The sequence below is a fragment of the Neovison vison genome, chromosome 9, assembly GCF_020171115.1.
Source record: "Neovison vison isolate M4711 chromosome 9, ASM_NN_V1, whole genome shotgun sequence".
Taxonomy (NCBI): domain Eukaryota; kingdom Metazoa; phylum Chordata; class Mammalia; order Carnivora; family Mustelidae; genus Neogale; species Neogale vison.
Window position 1 is genome coordinate 54,837,592 of NC_058099.1, and position 21,954 is coordinate 54,859,545.

At 38.0% G+C, this 21,954-nt stretch overlaps 1 protein-coding gene and 1 pseudogene across 5 annotated transcripts in view; both read left to right on the forward strand.

Annotated features, from left to right (window-relative positions):
* MPDZ (multiple PDZ domain crumbs cell polarity complex component) overlaps positions 1-21,954 on the forward strand; it is a 154,379-nt gene that overhangs the window by 80,499 nt on the left and 51,926 nt on the right. For all 5 annotated transcript variants that reach the window (XM_044265648.1, XM_044265650.1, XM_044265652.1 and 2 more), the window contains exons 20-23: positions 4,215-4,493; positions 4,765-4,888; positions 13,119-13,317; positions 19,552-19,656. In XM_044265648.1, coding sequence (XP_044121583.1) covers positions 4,215-4,493; positions 4,765-4,888; positions 13,119-13,317; positions 19,552-19,656 — 707 coding nt within the window. The remainder of the gene's footprint in view (positions 1-4,214; positions 4,494-4,764; positions 4,889-13,118; positions 13,318-19,551; positions 19,657-21,954) is intronic.
* LOC122916998 lies at positions 6,610-9,623 on the forward strand (annotated as a pseudogene).

The following is a 21,954-nucleotide window of genomic DNA, read 5'->3' on the forward strand; positions in this document are numbered from 1 at the left end:
TAATTGTTACTTAAAGGGATTACACAATCTGCATACTGAGAAGCATATATTTTACAGGGCAAATGCTGGCTGTATGCAGCACAACATATTGGCTTACTGAAGTCTATGTGCCTCTTTTTTTTTTTTTTTTTTTTTATTTCCTGAGCAGTTTACTCTTTTGTTGAAGCAGATTCTGGCAAGCTGGCCTATCAACTGAAATATTTAAACTATAAAACAACAAAGAAGACATTAATGAGGATGTTTTAAAACACATTGTGAAACTGCTGTGTGCTTTCAGTTTTCTTAGAAAGTAGGACTGTTTCTGCATCGTGGTAAATCTCTGCAACATTGTTTTTTATGTTTGTTTTTATTTTGCTGTGTCTTTATAGCACCAAGATATTTACCAGAAAATTTTATGTAAATAAAAAACTAGGTGATGTATTCATCTTCCTGTTTCTTTGCACTAAATATATTTTAAAAAGACAGAATGACAATTTGTTACAGAATTTAGAACTGGCCTTTTTTTTTCTGGTCACTTAAGAGTGAGCTCATTTTGGAACCCTCTAATTGATAACATAAAACCTTATAATATATGATATTTAAGACAGAGAAGCCTCCATACTGATTTAAAGAAGTATAGAGTGTGAGCATCTCAGTGATTCCTCAGGTTTTTGACTTTGCTAGACATGTAATAACCTTGATGGTTAGAAATGTACAAACAATTACACCTTGGTCAGGTATGCTGCCAGAAGTTGTAAATAATGGATTCCATGATTCAAATAAATAAATAAATAAATAAACCTGTTCCTGTAGATCTCTACTTACTGTCATTCTGTAGCCTCACTATTGCTGCCTTCACACCCAAGCTCAAAATGTTTGTTTGTTTGTTTCTTTGGAGAAACACTTAGTATCAAAAACTAATATAATAACTCTAGCCAAGATGATTGGAATCACTGTGGAAGTCTTAGGGACAAAACTGCAAGTTCTCAAAGCACAAAAGAAGTCCCTTTTTGGCTCAGTAGGGTTGGTGCGCAAACACTAGAGGAAGTACTCTACCTTGTGTCAGGGACAATGGGAGGAGGACGGTGAGTTGGGAGTGGCTGTGCTTTTAGTATGTTTTCTGAGTGTGGAAGGACTTCTGTGGTGGACCGCTTATGAGGAAAACCAGCTTGTGTCCAGTGAATGTTTCAGGACTTAGCTAGTCTATATAGATAAATCATCCAGGGAAATAGCATGCCCAGGTATCATCCTAACTCACTCATCACCCTTCAACAGCTCTCTTCAAGTGTATTTGACATTTTTATTTAACCTCTCTTTTTTTTTTTTTAAAGATTTTATTTATTTATGTGACAGACAGAGATTACAAGCAGGCAGAGAGGCAGGCAGAGAGAGGGGAGGAAGCACTGGAGAATAAGAATGTATCAAGTAGAGGCACGTGTTAATGTGGATTTTTGCAAGACTTCAATTTGGGTACCAAGTTAGACTAGGAGATCATGTAGTTATTTTCGAACATCTTACAGGGGAAGAATTGCTTTTCTTTGAGATCCATAAGACTTTTAAAAATAAAACTCAGTTGGTTGTTCAGCAACCAGAAACGTTTCTGAAGTAGGCGTATGTTGTCTGCCGTGTTGATTAGCTCTTTCTTTTCTATGAGTCTGTGTTAACTTCTTTATGAATAATGCATGGAAATTTCTGTCACACGATTTATAGTAAACCCTAGCTAACAAGGGCGGCTTGGAGTCCTTTTGTGATGAAAAGGAGTTTTAATTGTTATCTTTATTTGAGGTTTGGGGAAGATGATATGCTGCTAAGTATTATAATTAATTTAGTAATACAGAAGCTAATTCTGTAGTATGTGCATTGTTGTTTTTCATTAGAACCGAATCATCAAAGTTGGGTGAGTGGGCCAACAGGTTATTGTCTAGGTTCCAGCAGTGTTGAAGATGATGGTTTCCTTTCGTTGTTCCTGAAGAGTCTAAGGACATTACTTGCTTGTATGATATTCCCATTTGCCTCAATTCTTTGTGCCAGGAATATTTGATAATTCCAGAAAGATGATAACATGCTGATAAGAGGAATGTAATGAACTCTGTTGGAAAAATTGATTACCTTTTAGAAAAAAATAGAAAGAGATCCATATTTCACACCACACTCTGAAATAAATTCTAGAAAGGTTAAAACGGAACCTGAAAAGAAAACATTTATAAAACAGAAGGAAAAGACTAGAAAGCATTTCTTTTTCTTTGTGTGGAAGAATTTATTAAGCAACTTTTGAAACTCTGTAGTACAAAGTGTTGATAAATTTGATTATGTAAAGAATTTCATAAAGTTACATAAAGAATTTAAAGAATTTGATTTCTGCATTAATATCTATATAACATGTGCAAACTGAAAGATAAGTAACAGGCTGGGGAAGTACTTGTGGTATATATTACAGACTTTACCTACAGAGTATGTCAATGATAGGAACAAGTGGAAACCCCCTAATGAGAAGTTGGATAGACTATATGAAGAGAGTGTTGACAGGAGATATATAAATGGGTGTCCTCATTAATTGTCAGGGACATGCATAGTAAATACTAAATTTTATATTTACTACAATATATTTCTTTCAGATCAAATTACCAAACTTATTTAGGGTTGGCAAGATTAGTTCTCAGGTAGTCCCACATTTCTGTGAGAGAAAATTGGACTGTTTGGTGATACGTACCAACATTTTAAGTGAGCATATTACTTGGCCCATAATTCTAGGAGTTTATACTAAATAAATTTTCTCACATGTACAAAGATGTGTAATACAAATAACAATAATGGCTAACAGTTATTGGGCATTTTCTATTAAGTCAGACATGTTATTAGTACTTCATGGTATTAACTCTCTGTCCTCCCCATAGTCCTGAACTAGGTCCTTCTGTTTTCCCCAATTAATCCATGAGGGGACCAAGGCACAGAGGATGGTTAGTGGAGGAATGAGAGTCTGAACATGCCCTCTGGAGTCTGCACTCCGGGGCCTTTCATACTTAGGGGTGGCTCTGTGGTCATAAGAAGATTGAGGTTGACGTTTATTTACTGACATGGAAATCTCTCATGTCTAGATACAAAGTTGCTTCAAAAAAGAAAGTAAAACATTCTACTTAATTAATGGTTTAGGTTAGTTTTAAAAATGTGTAACTGCTTGTATGTGTGAGTATACTTGTGTACTTATACATGTTTAGTAAGCAAATGAGTAAAAAGTTCTGACCGATATTCAGCTGGTTCCAGCTCTTTCTACTGGGGGAAAAAATGGAAGTAGAAGCCATAGGGAGAGCTTTCATATTATACTCTATACACACACACACACACACACACATATGTATATCTGCATGGCCCGAATCTTTCCTGATGATAATGTATTAATATGCTACTTTTATATTTTAAAAATATTAGTAAGAGAATTAAAGGGAAAACTGATATGTTTATTCAGTAGCAGTTCATGGAGTAGCTGCTTGCCCAAAGCACATAAGTGATAGAATATATCTGTTGTAAATAGATGCATATGTATACATTGAACTAGAATTTTAGGGTTTCAGGGAATTTTAGAAACTAAATATAAAGTCAGGAGAGGTTCTGTTGTGATGTATAGGTTGTTAATAAGGGAGCCTAGAGTAGAGCCTACATCTTACTATACACCTTCTTGGTATTCCCTTTTTTTATCTTGCAGAATGTCTATGAAAATTTTCCCTCTAATAATTTGAGTTGCATAGCTTTCTGTTTTCTATAAATATCTAGAAATGCCTATCAAAATAATTTTTCCTTAGAGATTCTTGTAAATCAGAATCAATATTTTCTTTAGGTTCTTGATCTTAAGTAGGAATTTCATACTGATTGAAAGTGAACTACTCTTTAAGATTTGAAAATACAAGTCACTTGCTTTCCTTTGTGGATTAAACTATGATTTTGTTTGTGAATAGAACACAATATTGCACCTAAATGATATCATGTATGCTATACAGTGCAGGTATAACTCAGTTGAACATGGCATACATGATCTACAGAAAATGTATTCAAAAGGATTTATAAAAACAAAGGTAATGCAAATATCAGCTAAGAGAAGAATTTGTATGTTTGCTAATGCTTCTTGAGTAATGAATAATTATGGTTTTTTTCTCCACTAGTTACTTATTAAGAAATGGTCTTGCAAAATACATTGATGTAACTCTGGCTGTGACTTTTATTTTTTGTTCTTTAATCATCAGGATATTACTGAAAATTCTTCAGATCCAGTATTTGATCTGCACATGTCCTTGGAGGAACTGTACACCCAGAATCTCTTGCAAAGACAGGATGAGAGTCCGTCTTCAGCAGACTTGAACATGGGTCCTGCCTCTGGCTTTACTGCAAATGATTATACACCTGCAAATGCTATTGAACAGCAATACAAATGTGAAAACACAAGAACGTGGGCTGACCCACCAAATGAACTGATATCAAGTGCAGAACGTCCTTCTCCTGTGCTACCTGATTCAGCGGGAAAGGTGACATTTTAAATACATGTACTGTGTGTTATGGTGAGGTTAGAAACAGTGGCACTGTGGAGTATCCTGGCTGATCTCTGTCCTTAGAGCAAATGCTCTCTTGACGTTAAGATTTTCAGAATCCAACCTATGAACTTACTTTGGTTATAGCTTCCTGCTGAAGAAGGCACAGCCAATTAGAGAACAGGGGTGATGTTGAAATCATACTCCAAAGTCTTGTTTTCCTTTCCATGTGACTTATTTATTTATTTACTTACTTATTTTCTGTCAGGGCTCCGAGTTCTTAATTCAACAGAGCTCCCTGACCTCGACTGCAGAGTGTGTCATGCTGCAAAACCTGTCTGAAGAATCGTTTGAGAGGACTATTACTATAGCAAAAGGCAATTCTAGCCTAGGTAGGTTCCTTCCTTTCCACATGTATCTTCCCTCTCAACCCCTTTGCCAGAGATGAAATATTGAGCACGGTTTCAGCATTGTTGGCTGTAGGCAATAGAATAGATGTTATAAGTGTTCCTGTGGGTTTTCTGGTTCTCATTTTATGTACTCTTTATTTTTCCTGAAATGGTTAACAGGTTTGTTTACTTCTGACTAGCTTAAATCCTCACTCTCTTAAATACTTTAATTATTTAAAAGTATTCATGAGCCTCATTCACAGTCAAGTAAAAGATATATGAATTGTTTGTGTATGAAACAGCAAATCAGAAAAGGAATTCTTAGGAAATGAAAAGTCAGCAATTTGGAATTCTGAATTCTTTGAAAAAGTAAATTATTAGTTTCTTTGAATGTTACCAGTTATGCATAAGTCAGTTTGTATTTAATTTCTTTCATTCACTGAAATAAAGACGAAAAAGCCAGGTGTGCCGCCACCGAACTATAAATGCAAGTTATGCCATATTTCTTCCCAGGTGGTGGGAGTTTTGTGTCCTCTTTTACCCATAAAGGGGTTGAGGCTGGTTAATAATCACAAAACCTAGTGAATTGGAGAAAGAAGCTTTCCTTTAGAAATAAAATCCTAATTACAATAGCTAAAAACTATATGGAGGCAGAGCACATTTGTTCTTCGGCGCTCACGTGGTGCTGGTTAATAGAATCATAAACTAGTTTCTCTGAATGTCCAGCTGCAGCCCGAGACACTGTTTAGCTCTACATCAGAGATCTTGTTCCGTCTGTCATGTAACCAAGCAATGCCCTTTGCATTGATATCTTATGGCAGAGTCTTGTTTCCTTGTTAAATTTGAGACTTGGCAGTGAAGTCTAACAGCGTTTATGTGGTGAGTAGAATTCCAGTCTCTGTCTCCTTCTAAATTTTGTTCCATTTGGTGGCAGCTGGGTACTACCAAGAGCAGCTAAGTGCAGAATTATACCAAAGAATTTCACTTAGCTTGACTATTTCTTATATATTACATTTAATAAAATAATATAAAACTTAAGCTATAGAACTTTACAAATTTGTTAATTATGAGACATATTATAGATATCTAAATGTGTCAGAAATATTTCATCTGTTAGTGAAGTGTTTATGAAAGCCTGTTACTTTGAATACTAATTCTATAAGATGTTAATAGAAGTTATAAATGGGCTACAAGTTTAGAAGTTGGGAACATTACACTTAAGGAGACAGGTTTTTGTTTGCATTGCTTCTCAGTATCTTTGGTATTCAAATATGCATTGTTGATCTCTAAGAAGTTATAGAATCCAGCATTTCTTACATTTAATTGACCATGGAATACTCCCCCGCCCTTTTTTTTAACCTTCTTATAAGGCAGAGATTTTGCAAAGCCCATGTGAAAATCCCTATTCTCATGTAATTATTTAATTCAACTACTGAACATTTATTGTTTTCTATATTCGAGTCACTGTGCATAAACACCACAATTTAACCACTTGCCTCAAGGCATATGAGTTTAAGAGAGTAAGCAAATTGACATCTCAAATCCTAAATGTGTTCATATGAAGAACATAGAAAGCTTAAAGGAGAGAATAGCTGATCCCTGCTCTGAGTATGGAGGAGTTTAGGAAGACTTTAGGGAAAATTTATCACATAATTTATCACATAATTGGGAAGCTGCTAGAGCTGAGGCAGAGACCTGTGAAGCATTACTGAACTTTGTGTGGCATGGATGAGGTGAGGCGTGACAGTGGGCAGAGTGAGACTTGATGCTAATGGAGTGATAGGTGGGATACACTGGCCAGGGGTCCTGTGCAGGACACAGGCCTGTCCTAAGATCCTCCTGCCTGCCAGAGGTTCCTGTGGGCAGTGGTTGCTGAGAGCAGAAGAATGACAGGGTCAGATTGGGTTTGGAGACCATTCTGGCATAGGTTGGTAAAGTATTTTGGAAGCAGTTGGGAGACTCATGTAAGAGTCACGGTTTGAGCATACCTGGTTTTATAAACTGAGCCTTTGGATTGTGTGCCTATTTTTAGTTGGCTGAGAGATTGTTGAATTTTGTCTAATATTTTTGTCTGTTGAGATAGCCGAATGGGTTTTTGTTTGTTCTATTAGTATGTCAGGCTACATCATTTTTTAGCATAGTCCAAGATACATAAAATTGACCATTTAAAATATTTTGGGCTCAATGTGAGAAAGGAATCCATCAAAATCCTCGAGGAGAACACAGGCAGCAACCTCTTTGACCTCAGCCGCAGCAACTTCTTCCTAGGATCATCACCAAAGGCAAGGGAAGCAAGGGCAAAAATGAACTACTGGGACTTCATCAAGATCAAAAGCTTTTGCACAGCAAAGGAAACAGTTAACAAAACCAAAAGACAATGGACTGAATGGGAGAAGATATTTGCAAATGACGTATCAGATAAAGGGCTAGTTCCAAAATCTGTAAAGAACTTATCAGACTCAACACCCAAAGAACAAATTATCCAACCAAGAAATGGGTAGAGAACATGAGCAGACATTTCTGCAAAGAAGACATCCAGATGGCCAACAGACACATGAAAAAGTGCTCCAGATCACTCGGTATCAGGGAAATACAAATGAAAACCACAATGAGATACCACCCCACACCAGTCAGAATGGCTAAAATTAACCAGTCAGGAAATGACGGATGCTGGCGAGGATGTGGAGTAAGGGGAACCCTCCTCCACTGTTGGTGGGAATGCAAACTGGTGCAACTATTCTGGAAAACAGCATGGAGTTTCCTTAAAAAGTTGAAAATAGAACTACCCTATGACCCAGCAATTGCGCTACTGGGTATTTACCCTAAAGATACAAATGTAGTGATCCGAAGGGGCGCGTGCACCCAAATGTTTATAGCAGCAATGTCCACAATAGCCAAACTATGGAAAGAACCCAGATGTCCATCAACAGATGAATGGATAAAGAAGATGTGGTATATACACAATGGAATACTATGCAGCCATCAAAAGAAATGAAATCTTACCATTTGCGACGACATGCATGGAACTAGAGGGTATCATGCTTAGTGAAATAAGTCAATCAGAGAAAGACAACTATCATATGATCTCCCTGATATAAGGATGTCGAGAAACAACATGGGGGGCTTGGGAGTAGGAAGAATAAGTGAAACAAGATGGGATTGGGAGGGAGACAAACCATAAGTGACTCTTAATCCCGCAAAACAAACTAAGGGTTGCCGGGGTGGAGGGGGTTAGGGAGAGGGTGGTGGGTTATGGGCATTGGGGAGGGTATGTGCTATGGTGAGTGCTGTGAAGTGAGTAAACCTGGCGATTCACAGACCCATACCCCTGGGGCTAATAATACATTATATGTTAATAATTTTTTTAAAAAGTTAAAAAATAAATAAAACATTTTGGGTATACGTTCCTGTGACAGTCTATTCACATTGTTGTCACCTGTCACCACAAACCATTTCTAGTACTTTTGCATCTTCTCCTACCAAAACTCTGTACTCATTAAATAATAAATATTCTCCCTGTCCCTTAGTTACTGGCAGCCATTCTATTCTCTGTCTCTATAAGTCTTGACTATCCTAACTTCTTCATGTAAGGGGAGCTGTAGAGTATTTGTCCCATTTACTCACTTAGTCACTTAGCAGAATGTCTTCAAAGTGCATCCATCCATAGCATGTGTAAGATTTCCTTTCCTTTGTAAAAACATTATTTTCAGAATTTCCTTTCTTTTTAAGGCTGGGTATTTCTTTGGTTTATTCCTTCATTTGTTTTTTGGACACTTGGGTTGCTTCTACCTTAACTTCTAAGTTTTGACATAAAAAAGAATACTAAGATGATTCAGTTCTTGGAGAAAAAAAAAAGTAGTGAAAGGTGAAGTGACCTTGCTTTCTATTATATCAGGAAATTCATCTAAACTCAATTTTATTTTATCCATTTTTAAAAATTATGTATTTATTTAAAGAGAGCAAGAGCAGGGATAGGGACGGAGGGAGGGGGAGAGAGAATCTTAAAGCAAGCTCCATGTGCAGTGCATGGGGCTCGATTTCGTGACTCAGATTATGAGCTGATCTGAAATCAAGAGACAAATGCTTAACCGACTGAGCCACCCAGGTGTCTCTGATTTTAAAATTAAATCCTAAGAGCTCTTTGTCGCATCTACTGTAAGAATGAAGATCCATTGTCAGAACCCAGGCTGTTGACCAGAAGATGTTGGCCTCACTCTAAAGGGATGAACTGTTACTGTGAAGTGCCCCAGAGGAGACCTGCGAAGGGACATCAGTCACATCTATGTAGAGCTCAGTCTCCTTGGGAAGAAAAAGTAGAGACTCCGAGTTGACAAATGGTGGGGAACTAGAACAGAACTGGCTGTGGTCTGCACTCTCTGTTGTCATGTACAGAACATGATCAAGGGTGTTACACTGGTCTTCCAGTACAAGATCAAGGTCTGTGAATGCTCATTTCCCCAACAACATTGAGATTCAGGACAAGGGTTCTCTTGTTGAAATCCAAAATGTCTTGGGTGAAAAATATATCTACAGGGTTCATGTGAGGCCAAAGGTTGCTTGTTCAGTATCTCAAGCCCAGAAACATGATTTAATTCTTGGTGGAAATGATACTGAACTTGTATCAAACTCAGCTGCTTTGCTTCAGCATGTCCCACCAGTTAGAAGCAAGGATATCAGAAAATTTTGGGGTGGTATCTATTTTTTTAAAAAAGGAAGAGTTCAGCAGGCTGATGAATGAGATCTAAGTCATCCAACTACAAGAAACAGCAAGACGCAAGATGCACATAGGGGAAGCAAAGGAAAAATAAGATAAAAACAGAAAGGGGCAAACCATAAGAGACTCTTAACTGTAGAGAACAAAGTGAGAGTTGCTGGAGGGGCAGTAGCTGTGAGGATGGGCTGAAATGGGTGATGGGTGTTACGGACACACTTGTGATGAGCACTGGGTGTTGTATGTAAGCAACGAATCACTAAATCCTCCTCCTAAAACCAGTTCGACCCTATGTGTTAACTAGCTGAATTGAAATAAAAACTTGGGGGAAAAAAATGAAAATCTTCCAGAAAACAGTTCTTAGGAACATTAATATCAACCAATATGCTTCCAAAAAAATAGTAAAAAATAAATGTCCATTACAGTGGAATCTTATTCACCCACGAGAAAGAAGGAACTCCTGCCATTTGTGACTACATGGATGAACCTAAGTGAGATAAACCAGATAAAGATAAATACCGTGTGATCTCATCTGTGGAAACTTTTTTAAAAAGTCAAATTCACAGAAACAGAGTAGAATAGTGTTTTCCAGGGGCTGAAGGGTGGGGGAAATGGCAAGACGCTGGTCAAAGGATACAAGCCTTCAGTTCTAAGAGGAGTCAGTTCTGGGGATCTCATGTCCAGCACTCTGAGCACTGTTAGTACCATATTGTATATTTAAAATTTGCTAAAGGAATCAGTCTTAAGTGTTGTCAGACCCATGGAAAATGTAACTGTGTGAGATGATGGATGTGTTAAGTAACTGAATTGTGGTGGTGACCATTTCACTAGGTATACATCTATGAAGTCTTCGCATTATATGCTTGAAATATGTACAGTTTCCTTGTCAGTTATACCTTGATCAAGCTGTTAGGAAAAAAGAATTACCATGGCTAGGGAAATTGAGGTACAGCCAAGGACTAGTAAATTTCCCATGATGATATACAACAGGGGTCAGCAGGCTTTTTCTGTAAAGGACCAGACAGTAAACACATTCAGTTTTATAGATCGTACAACCTCTCTTGTGCCTGCTCAGCTTTGCTGGTGTGGCATGAATGCAGCCATAGAGGATCCGCAGTGAACAGCCACGGTCAGTTTCCAATAGAACTTCATTTATGGATGCTAAAAAAATGAAATAAAATAAAAATCATTAGTATAAGTTTTAACATGTATTTGAAATACATTTGACGATGGTTTGTTTCTATGAGAGAACTATAACTAAAGCTTAGATGTCCCATTTTCAGGCATGAAATACCCAGTTGGAAACATATTATAATCTGGGTTGTTCCTAAAAAGGTATTTGAAATAACAGGGACACTTAGGTTGCTCAGTCAGTTAAGCATCTGCCTTTGGCTCATGTCATGATCTCTGTGTCCTGGGATTGAACCTGATACGGGGCTCCCTGATGGCTGGGGGAGCCTGCTTCTCCTTCTCCCTCTGTTCCTTCCCCTGCGTATGCTCTCTCTCTCACTCATTCTCCCTGTCAAATAAATAAAATCATTTTTAAAAATTAAGAAAAAGATACTTGAAATATCATGTCTAATTTGGTATTATTTAAATTAATCTTTAAAAGAATTACTTTACTTTTATACACAAAATACAAACCTAAAAAGGAATCTGTGATTTCTCTTAAAGCAAGTTTTTATAAACCACCCTTACAGCCTTATAGCTTTCCTTACATTAATTATGTAATCTTGTTTGGAAGATTGGGAACTTGGAACTTTGGAAGATTGGAAGATTTGGAACTTTGGCACTTGATTTTAAGTGAATTTACTTACATTAATTTAAAAAAATCTTTTAAATATTTTATTTATTTATTTGACAGAGGGAGAGAGTACACATCTCCTTACTGAGCCAGGATCCAGACATGGGATTTGATCCCAGGACCCTGGGATCATGACCTGTGGCTGAAGGCAGACGCTTAACCAACTGAGCCACCTAGGTGCCCCTACTTACAATAATTTTATGCACAGTTTTTTTTTTTTTTGCACAGTTTTAAATATAATTTCAATTTTATATTTTTATATTTTTGAAGAAATTTTTATATTTTTGAAGAAAATAGGGTGGGGTGAGAAGGAAACATAAATTCAGAGGGGATTTATTGAGAAACCCTTTCTGAGGAAGTGATATTGAAGAGTGAGAAGGAATTAGCTGTGTGAGAGCTACAGAACAGTGTTGGGGAGAGACTCCTCTGTGAAGTGGAGAGAGACTGGGTGTGTTTCCGAAAGCAGTCCATGTGGCTGGAGGACGGAGAGCCTAGGGCTTGGTGCTCATGAAGGGCACATGTTGGGAGGGCCAGGCCATCAGTGCCTGACAGACTGTGCCAATTAGGTGTGCTGTATATTAGCACCGCAGGACACTGGTAAAGGATTGTTAGCGAGGCGGTGATGTGGTCTGTCTCTTTTGAATGGTCGCTGTGTCTGCTCTGAGAAGAATGCATTGGTGGTTGTCAGGAGACCAATTAGGAAGACCAATTAGGAAGCTGTTTCAAAAAGTGAGGCAAGAAGTGCCAGCTTGGTGTAGGGTTAGTGTGGAAACAGAAAGGTGAATGTGTTCAAGATAAATTTTGGAGCTGGAAGTGACAGGACTTGGTGATGGATTAGAGATACGAGGAGAGCGAGGGAGCTGGGACTCGAGAACAACTCCAGCGTTTCTGTTTTGAGAAATGGAGAGTAGAATAACGATGCCGTTGCCAAAGAGGGGAAGGAACCTGGTGAAATACGGGAAGTGGAAACTTGGAAATTCAATTTTATGTATACTAAGCCTGCGTTTCCTATTAGCTATCTAAGGAACATGTCAGGAGGGCAATGAAATACCGAGATCTGGAGCTCCTAGAACTTCAGATTCAGAGATGAAATGGGGAGAGATTAGAATTAAGTGCACATCCCTTTGGTTAAACAGACCACTATACATCAGGCACTGAGGGCAAGACTTGAGTACAAGCTTCTTGCTTTTTCCATCTCATGAAATCAGCATAGAACTTGGCACATAGTCAATATATGGTAAACACATAGTAAATGAATAAATGATCTAGAAATAAGGTAAAAGCCTAGAGTTTCTTAGATTATACAACTCATTTTCCATTTGTAGTCTTTCTCTTTGTTTTCTTATACGTATAAGAGATGAAGTGCTATAAAATTGATTTGTTACTGTCAAAATATCTGCCTCTGGAGAGTTTTCTGTTTAAGGGGCAACACCTCAAATAGCCTGGGTTCTATTCACTCCACAGTGTATATCTATTTCATTTCTAGTGCAGTCAACGTAGAATGTCTTTTTCCTGGATACAAGTTGAGAAACATTAAAAAATGTACTTAAAATTTATTTTATGTTAGAAACTTTTTTCTTTCCTTTTGATTGTTTTTTTATTGGGTAAAAAAGTTACTCCTTTTACCTATGGATCCATAGGGATTATTAAATTCAAGTTAACATGAATTTTTAAGGGTCACAAACTTGATACATATCTGTGCTTCTTCTTTACTATAGGGATGACAGTAAGTGCTAATAAAGATGGCTTGGGGATGATTGTTCGAAGCATTATTCATGGAGGTTCCATTAGTCGAGATGGCCGGATTGCTGTTGGGGATTGCATCTTATCTATTAATGAAGAATCTACTATCAGTTTAACTAATGCCCAGGCACGAGCAATGTTGAGAAGACACTCTCTCATTGGGCCTGACATAAAGTAAGTATTATGTTCACTCCAGTTTGGCTTGGGAAATTCAAAAATTGAATCAGAACCTTTTCAGTAGTTACTTCTGTTTCATATACAAAAATTATCACATATTTATTAAATATAAATCACTCTGGAACTTGACTATTCCTGAGTAGTTCTTGATGGTAGACATAGTTTCTTTAAGACTATACAGTGTTGAAATATTTGAAAATGATTTGCCTCCTGGTTTAATTTTGCTCCATTGCTTTTGCAAAATCCTGAGACATCTCTCACAGAGCGGGAGGGTCTACTCAGGATCTTTCAAAGAAGTTTGGGTTGGCCTTAATGTTAGGTACTGGTACTACCCAACTGACCTATGTGAATCCTAGGACTAAGCTGGTTCTTTAATGGCCAGTCATGGAAAAGACCATATAGAACAGCGTCAGTTTGACCCATCATTTACTGTTTGGTTAACTACATCATGCTGCAGGAGAATTCACCAGTATATTGGTATAGTCTGATTGTAGGTCATGTAGGATATTTTGTCAGTAAGCGCTTAAACGATCACATAATCCCATAATGTGCTAAAAGCATGTTATAGATGCGACTTGGTTTTTAAAGTTACTAAACATTTCTTGAGCCAACATAAAAATCAGTTCATGACTCTATCACACTTCATCAATGTAATAGCTTGGCTTTTTTTTCTCTAGCATTGATGATTGAATATTTTTATTTAATGTATAAGGGATAAAATAGTAAGATAAGAGCTCAGGGAAAGATTATTTACCTTAAGTTTATATAATGATTACCATTAACTTTGCTGTATTAATGTTATTTTACTGACTTCATTCTATATTATTCTTTTGCAAAGTATGTATTACTAGAGCTTCGGTAAGAAAAAAATATATTACCAGTGTGTCTTTCATTCTGCCATCATTAAAAGCAGAAAAATTTATACTGTTGGAAGTGGTTTCTGCCAACTTATACAAAAGTATTATTTGGGGGTATAATTCTCTAACAGACTTTCATAATTTTTCATGCTCTTTTGACTTTTATAAGGGAATAGATCATTTCATCTTGTGACAGTTCCTTAATTGCCTTAATAATGTGAGTCTAAGTACATTAGAAATTTCATTGCCTCTAAGAAAACAGAGAAATTTTAAGAACTTTATTTATCACTTATGGGCGAGTGTCCATTCCTCTAGCTTCAAAGATGAAGGCTATAGACCCACATGGGGACCCCTTATTGCAAGGCTTTTAGCTTACATAGTGTAGGTGTAGTATAAAACACACATGGCTTGGTAATTGAACATTTAATTGATTGTGTGATATGGATGTCTTATGCTATGAGCACTGCTGCAGGTCCTTGCCCACTCTCTGGCACTCCGTGCACCAGAAACAGTGCTTGGTTATCTAGCTGTCCCCCTCAGTTCTAATGTACTGCAACACTTAGAAAGCGGCCGAGGAATAAGATCATTGTGACGTAAATTTGGCATAAATTAGGCATCTAGTCAACTCTAGGGAAGTTGTCAGGTACTTTTTCAAGCTCCCAAAGTCCTTTTTCTCTTTTCCTTCTTTCTGTTGCTTTTGTCATTTGCCTTATTTGTTTCCCACATTGTGAGTCAGCGCCAGGATGGACCCACTTGTGCTTACAGCAGCTTTGGCAGGACTTTGTAGGATGTCAGAGGTAACTTCATAAATGATGCTTTGGGATCCCAGGAGTCAAAATGTAATATCTTTTTTTTTTTTTTTAAACATTTTATTTATTTGGCAGAGAGAGAGAGAGACAGCCAGGGAGGGGACACAGCAAGGGGAGTGGGGGAGGGAGAAGGACACTCCCCACTGAGTAGAGCTGGGAACTTGATGTGTGGCTCCATCCCAGGACCCTGAGATCATGACCCGAGCTGAAGGCAGACGCTTAAATACTGAGCCACCCAGGCGCCCCCAAGTAATATATTAAACTAAAAAAGTGAATAAGTAAAGTCCTGCAACTTTTCCTCCTTTAGAAATCAATTAGCCAATCAATCTCTTTCTCATATTCTCACCTGTGTGTGGACACACACACACACACACACACGTTCATAAACAGAATCACAAAACATTGATTTCTTCCCAAGTGTCCTCCTAAGGCTGAGATTCAGACGGTTATAGTTTGACTCATGGGGTAAATGGTAGAAATTCGAATCATATACTTCATTTTTCAGAAAAAGGGTGTTAAATGATAAAAAAAAGAATAGGCTGTTTAGATGGACTGGAGCTGAGCAGCATTTTGCAGGAAATGTTTGGCCCTGTCCCTTTCCTATCACTAGCTTTTATGAAGCAGAAGATTTAGAATTACCTTAAGAGCCATGTGAACAATCCTCCCAAAAGAAAAGCAAGTCCTTCCAGTTACTCTGAATGGAACCATAACATTGCCTCTGGCCACTTAAGCTTTGTAGTCTTTACCTGGATCTAGGCTCCATCCTGTCTCTTCCCCTTTGTGTCTTGTTATGAAGGTGGGATGCCAGCAGAGGAGTGTACTAGGGGACCTTAAAAGAAGACTCTAAATAGTTCAGTTACATAACTGATTGGTTTTAGGAAAAGCATTGCTTATTGAAGAAAGGCACTGAATTTCTTTTCTGCCATTTGCGATAGATAGCAAGGAACTTTGTGTGTGTGTGCTCATGTGTGCCTGTGTAGATAATTTGAGTTTCAAGAGTTCAAGAACAGCCAGTTTAAGTTCCAGGTTTCATTATTTTGTATGGAAAACCAGATGTGAAGCCTCACCAGAATGCATTCTGTTTCACTTCTCACTCCACCTTGCCAGGAGCTCTTATATTTCTGTAATAATAGCCAGGGTTTTGTGCTTAGCAGCAGCTGCTTCTAACATCTGCCAGATAATTACTGAGCTGAATCAGAATTCACCTGCCTTAACCTAAAGTGTGGGATGAATTCCTGATCAAGGAATAAAAGATTGATTGCAGTTACATTTTTCTATGCTTGTTAATAATCACTGCTATAGACACCAGTAAAGAACAGATGCTTTTCTGGGGGAGGTGTAGATGGGGAGGGAGTGGAAAGGGGAAAAAAAACAACCAGGAGTACCCACTTTTAACTACATATGTATGCATCTCACATTCCGCTCAAGACATTGACATTTGTTAACACCATTGTAAAAAGATGCTGCGGCGTATGCTTCACATTCTAGATTTTCTGCAGCACCTGCTGATGATCGAGCCCCCTTTTATGTGTGAGTATTGGTGATTCAAAAGCTCATTATGGCTGTGTGTTACAAGTTGTCTGTGAAAACCATTTCATGCTTTTGTAACTTCCCATTGCAGGGATAGATCCAGATATGGACTCAGAGTATACATTTTGGCTTTCTTTTCTTCATTTACTTGAGAATGTAAATATCAACACAACTATGAGATTGTTACATGTTCACATTGCACTGATGATTGTAAACTCATTTGGAAATCGTATTTTCCAACTACAGAGCTTTCAAGCTCTTTTGTGGGGAGTGATCTCGCTTGCCATGCAGGCGCTGTCTCTGGATCAGTAGCCGGATCACATTTCAGCATCACTGATGCTTCTCTTTCTCCTTCCTCTCCGTTTGTAACCAGAGGTTAGTTTACGTGTAAGAATCTTTAACTCAGCTCTCAAAGAAGCTATTTCAGTGTGTTTATTCGGACCACATTTCATTTTTGGTGCCCTTCCTGGGATCTGAGGTGTGCTGTCTGACCAGGCGTGTATTACAAATGCTTTGCGTGTGCTGTTGCATTGTGGGAATCTTATGGTGTCCTCACTGTGTGTATCGGGGTAAATATTTGCAAAAGCTGCTTTCTTTCCTCTTTCTCACTGCTGTCTAAAATATCAGAAAAATATTTGTAAAACTCCCCGTCCTCTACCCTTGGTAAAAGGAAAAACAGTTTGGGACAAATATAGAGGAAAATTCATTTTTGGCATTGTTTGGGATAGAAATATTTTTTCCTTCTCAAAACATTTTAAAAACATAATACTTTGAACTGATTATTATTATCTTTGCTAATGTGTTCTAGCTTTCCTTCTTTCACCTCTTCCTGACTTTATATGTTTTACCTTTATTGACTCTTCAGAAATAATACTTTTTTAAAAAAAGATTTTATTTTTCATTTATGAGAGAGCACAAGCAGGGAAAGAGGCAGCAGGAGAGAGATAAGCAGTCTCCCTGCTGAGCAGGGAACCTGACCCCAGAGATCGTGACCTGTGCCAGAGGCAGACACTTGACCAACTGAGCCACCCAGGCACCCCAATACCCCTTTTCTTGAATAGGTTTTTTAGTTTTAGGTTTATCTTTATTAGTCTTAGTATAAAATAGAATCAGTCTTCCTGATGTAATGTGTTATACATTTTTTACTCCTTATTTTGGGAAGGGATAAATTCAAATTTACTATTCAATGTATTTTTAACACCATAGAGAAGGTGTTTTCATAGATGAATAAATTAAGTAGGGCCAGAATTAGAATGCAACTCTGTCTCCCAGTGTATTCCTAAATCCTCTGAGCTGTGCTTTCTGCTTTATTTTTTGGTCCTGGAGGTAAAAGTGTCATGAAGAGAGACTCCCCAAGGGTCCCCAGAGTCTACAGAGTGATCAGGTGTGACCGGCTAGCTGATGCACTGGAAAAGCACTGCCTTCTATTTGTTTTATGCTCCTCAACTTACAGTAGCCTCATGAAAAGTGACCTCTTTCTTATGGTTGAGAATGTGGAGATTTGGTAGTGGTGATTTACCCTCCCACTACACTCTGATGAGCAAACAGAGCTGTGTCTTCTGACGCCAAATTTAAGTGACCTTACAGAGTGAATGCTTTTTATGGAATAACCAGTATGTCTGAAATTACATGTCTTCCTCACGTAGTAAATTAATGCCAGTGGCATAATTCGGCTTTTATTATGACATAAAAGACAGTCCTTTTATCCATGCCCTCCCCTTCTCAGGTTTTATGTGCTTATTGTCTTCATGGGTAAGTCATGGATAGCTGATTTAATAGTCTTCATGATTTTTATATTGTGTAATTTTCATACATACAAACTTGATACATACTTTAGCACAGTGTGCTGAACCAAATTGCAACTCACTGTTCCTCTTACCTAACTATTAAGTTGAAGATCTAGGGAGGTATAGTGGTTATGTAGTCTTTTATATGACAGCAGTAAACTTGAATTTTCGAGTATCAGTTTCTGAGCTTTATAGCTGTAGTCAACATCTTGCTCAGTGCCTTCCACATTGCAGGCATTCAGCCAGTGCTTGCTTAATTACTAAGTGACCATTCAAGTGTAAACATCAGGCTTTTCTCTAAAACCAAAATAACTTATTACAGAGTTGCTACAAATTAGCAAGAGGGTCTTCCCATAAACTTACGCTAGTTTTAACTTCAGACCTTCGGGTTCATAACTTCATAGAGCTAACATATAATTATTTTATACTTGTTAATGGCCATAATTAATTTTGTATTATGGAAGAACTTATATTTGTAAGGATTAACAGATTTTCTTTTTTTTTTTTTTAAGATTTTTATTTATTTATTTTACAGAGAGAAATCACAAGTAGATGGAGAGGCAGGCAGAGAGAGAGAGAGGGAAGCAGGCTCCCTGCTGAGCAGAGAGCCCGATGCGGGGCTCGATCCCAGGACCCTGAGATCATGACCTGAGCTGAAGGCAGCGGCTTAACCCACTGAGCCACCCAGACGCCCCAACAGATTTTCTTTTTTTAAAGGTTTTATTTATTATTTGAGAAAGAGAGACAGAAAGAACACGAGTCGGGGTTGGGGCAGAGGGAGAGGGAAAAGCAGACTTCCCCCTGCTGAGCAGGGAGCCCCACGAGGGCCTGGATCCCAAGAACCTGGCAGATGCTTTACCAACTGAACCACTCACGTGTCCCAGGATTAATGGATCTTTCTAAAAAGACTGTTAGTCTTCCCATATAGAAATTGAAATAATGCTGCTTTTCTCTTCTATATGATTATTAGTAAACATATAGTTTACCAGCATTTTAAAGTTTAATTGTTTACAATATAAAGTAAAAAATTTAAACTTTAATCTGTTATTTTTGCCTATAGGATGTTTTATCCTTTCTGAGTTTGGAGTTGCTGAGTAAGCTGATTAAATGATTTGTGTGAAAAAGTAGGGATGCAAGGACAAGATATTTTATTTCTGTGTTTTGGAATCTTTTTCTGTTAGGCAAAACTTTGCTTTCCTCCTCCTCCTCCTTCTTCTTCTTTTTTTCATGGATTGTGTTCTGTTCTAGAATTACTTATGTGCCTGCAGAACGTTTGGAAGAGTTCAAAATAAGTTTGGGGCCACAATCTGGAGGAATAATGGCTCTAGATATTTTTTCTTCGTACTCTGGCAGGTAAGTGAAGCAGTAAGCTTGCTGCAGGGAGTGAAATATGTCGCGAGCTCCCAGAAGAGTCTGAAGCCAGAGTCAGGGGGCACTAACAATGAAAAAGAAAGATTTCCTTTTCTTTCTTTCAAGATTTTAAAAAGAAGTATTCACCCCAGCCTCCCCACTGCTTAAGGAAAGTGTCATATAGTATTGAGAATACATGAAAACTCCAACCAAGAGATGAAAATCCTCTTAAGCGGCACCACTCTGTATAGTACTCTTCACATACAGAGTTTGGGGAATTCACCTCAGATTTCAGAATTATTTCATTACTTTGCTGGAGCCTACAATTTGTATGATACTGTATTGTGCCTTTTCTACTCTCATAGATGTTTTCAAACACATGCAGAAATTTTATTTATTTTTTTACTAATAGGCATACAGATTCAGAAACATTTTTTTCCAATTTATTTATTTTCAGAAAAACAGTATTCATTATTTTTTCACCACACCCAGTGCCCATGCAAGCCGTGCCCTCTATAATACCCACCACCTGGTACCCCAACCTCCCACCCCCCCGCCACTTCAAACCCCTCAGACTGTTTTTCAGAGTCCATAGTCTCTCATGGTTCACCTCCCCTTCCAATTTACCCAAATTCCCTACTCCTCTCTAACGCCCCTTGTCCTCCATGCTATTTGTTATGCTCCACAAATAAGTGAAACCATATGATAATTGACTCTCTCTGCTTGACTTATTTCACTCAGCATAATCTCTTCCAGTCCCGTCCATGTTGCTACAAAAGTTGGGTATTCATCCTTTCTGATGGAGGCATAATACTCCATAGTGTATATGGACCACATCTTCCTTATCCATTCATCCGTTGAAGGGCATCTTGGTTCTTTCCATAGTTTGGCGACTGTGGCCATTGCTGCTATAAACATTGGGGTACAGATGGCCCTTCTTTTCACGACATCTGTATCTTTGGGGTAAATACCCAGGAGTGCAATTGCAGGGTCGTAGGGAAGCTCTATTTTTAATTTCTTGAGGAATCTCCACACTGTTCTCCAAAGAGGCTGCACCAACTTGCATTCCCACCAACAATGTAAGAGGGTTCCCCTTTCTCCACATCCTCTCCAACACATGTTGTTTCCTGTTTTGTTAATTTTGGCCATTCTAACTGGTGTAAGGTGATATCTCAGTGTGGTTTTAATTTGAATCTCCCTGAGGGCTAATGATGATGAGCATTTTTTCATGTGTCTGATAGCCATTTGTATGTCTTGATTGGAGAAGTGTCTGTTCATATCTTCTGCCCATTTTTTGATGTGTTTTGTCTGTTTCGTGTGGGTTGAGTTTGAGGAGTTCATTATAGATCCTGGATATCAACCTTTTGTCTGTACTGTCATTTGCAAATATCTTCTCCCATTCCGTGGGTTGCCTCTTTGTTTTTTTGACTGTTTCCTTTGCTGTGCAGAAGCTTTTGATTTTGATGAAGTCCCAGAAGTTTATTTTCACTTTTGTTTCCTTTGCCTTTGGAGACATATCTTGAAAGAAGTTGCTGTGGCTGATATCAAAGAGATTACTGCCTATGTTCTCCTCTAAGATTCTGATGGATTCTTGTCTCACGTTGAGGTCTTTTATCCATTTTGAGTTGATCTTTGTGTACGGTGTAAGAGAATGGTCGAGTTTCATTCTTCTACATATAGCTGTCCAGTTTTCCCAGCACCATTTATTGAAGAGACTGTCTTTTTTCCACTGTACATTTTTTCCTGTTTTGTCAAAGATTAATTGACCATAGAGTTGAGGGTCCATATCAGGGCTCTCTACTCTGTTCCACTGGTCTATGTGTCTGTTTTTATGCCAGTACCATGCTGTCTTGGTGATCACAGCTTTGTAATAAAGCTTGAAATCAGGTAAGGTGATGCCGCCAGCTTTATTTTTGTTTTTCAACATTTCCTTAGCGATTCGGGGTCTCTTCTGATTCCATACAAATTTTAGGATTATTTGCTCCAGCTCTTTGAAGAATGCCGGTGGAATTTTGATCGGAATGGCATTAAAAGTATAGATTGCTCTAGGCAGTATAGACATTTTAACAATGTTTATTCTTCCGATCCAAGAGCATGGAATGGTCTTCCATCTTTTTGTGTCTTCTTCAATTTCTTTCATGAGTGTTCTATAGTTCCTCAAGTACAGATCCTTTACCTGTTTGGTTAGGTTTATTCCAAGGTATCTTATGGTTCTTGGTGCTATAGTAAATGGAATCTATTCTCTAATTTCCCTTTCTGTATTTTCATTGTTAGTGTATAAGAAAGCCACTGATTTCTGCA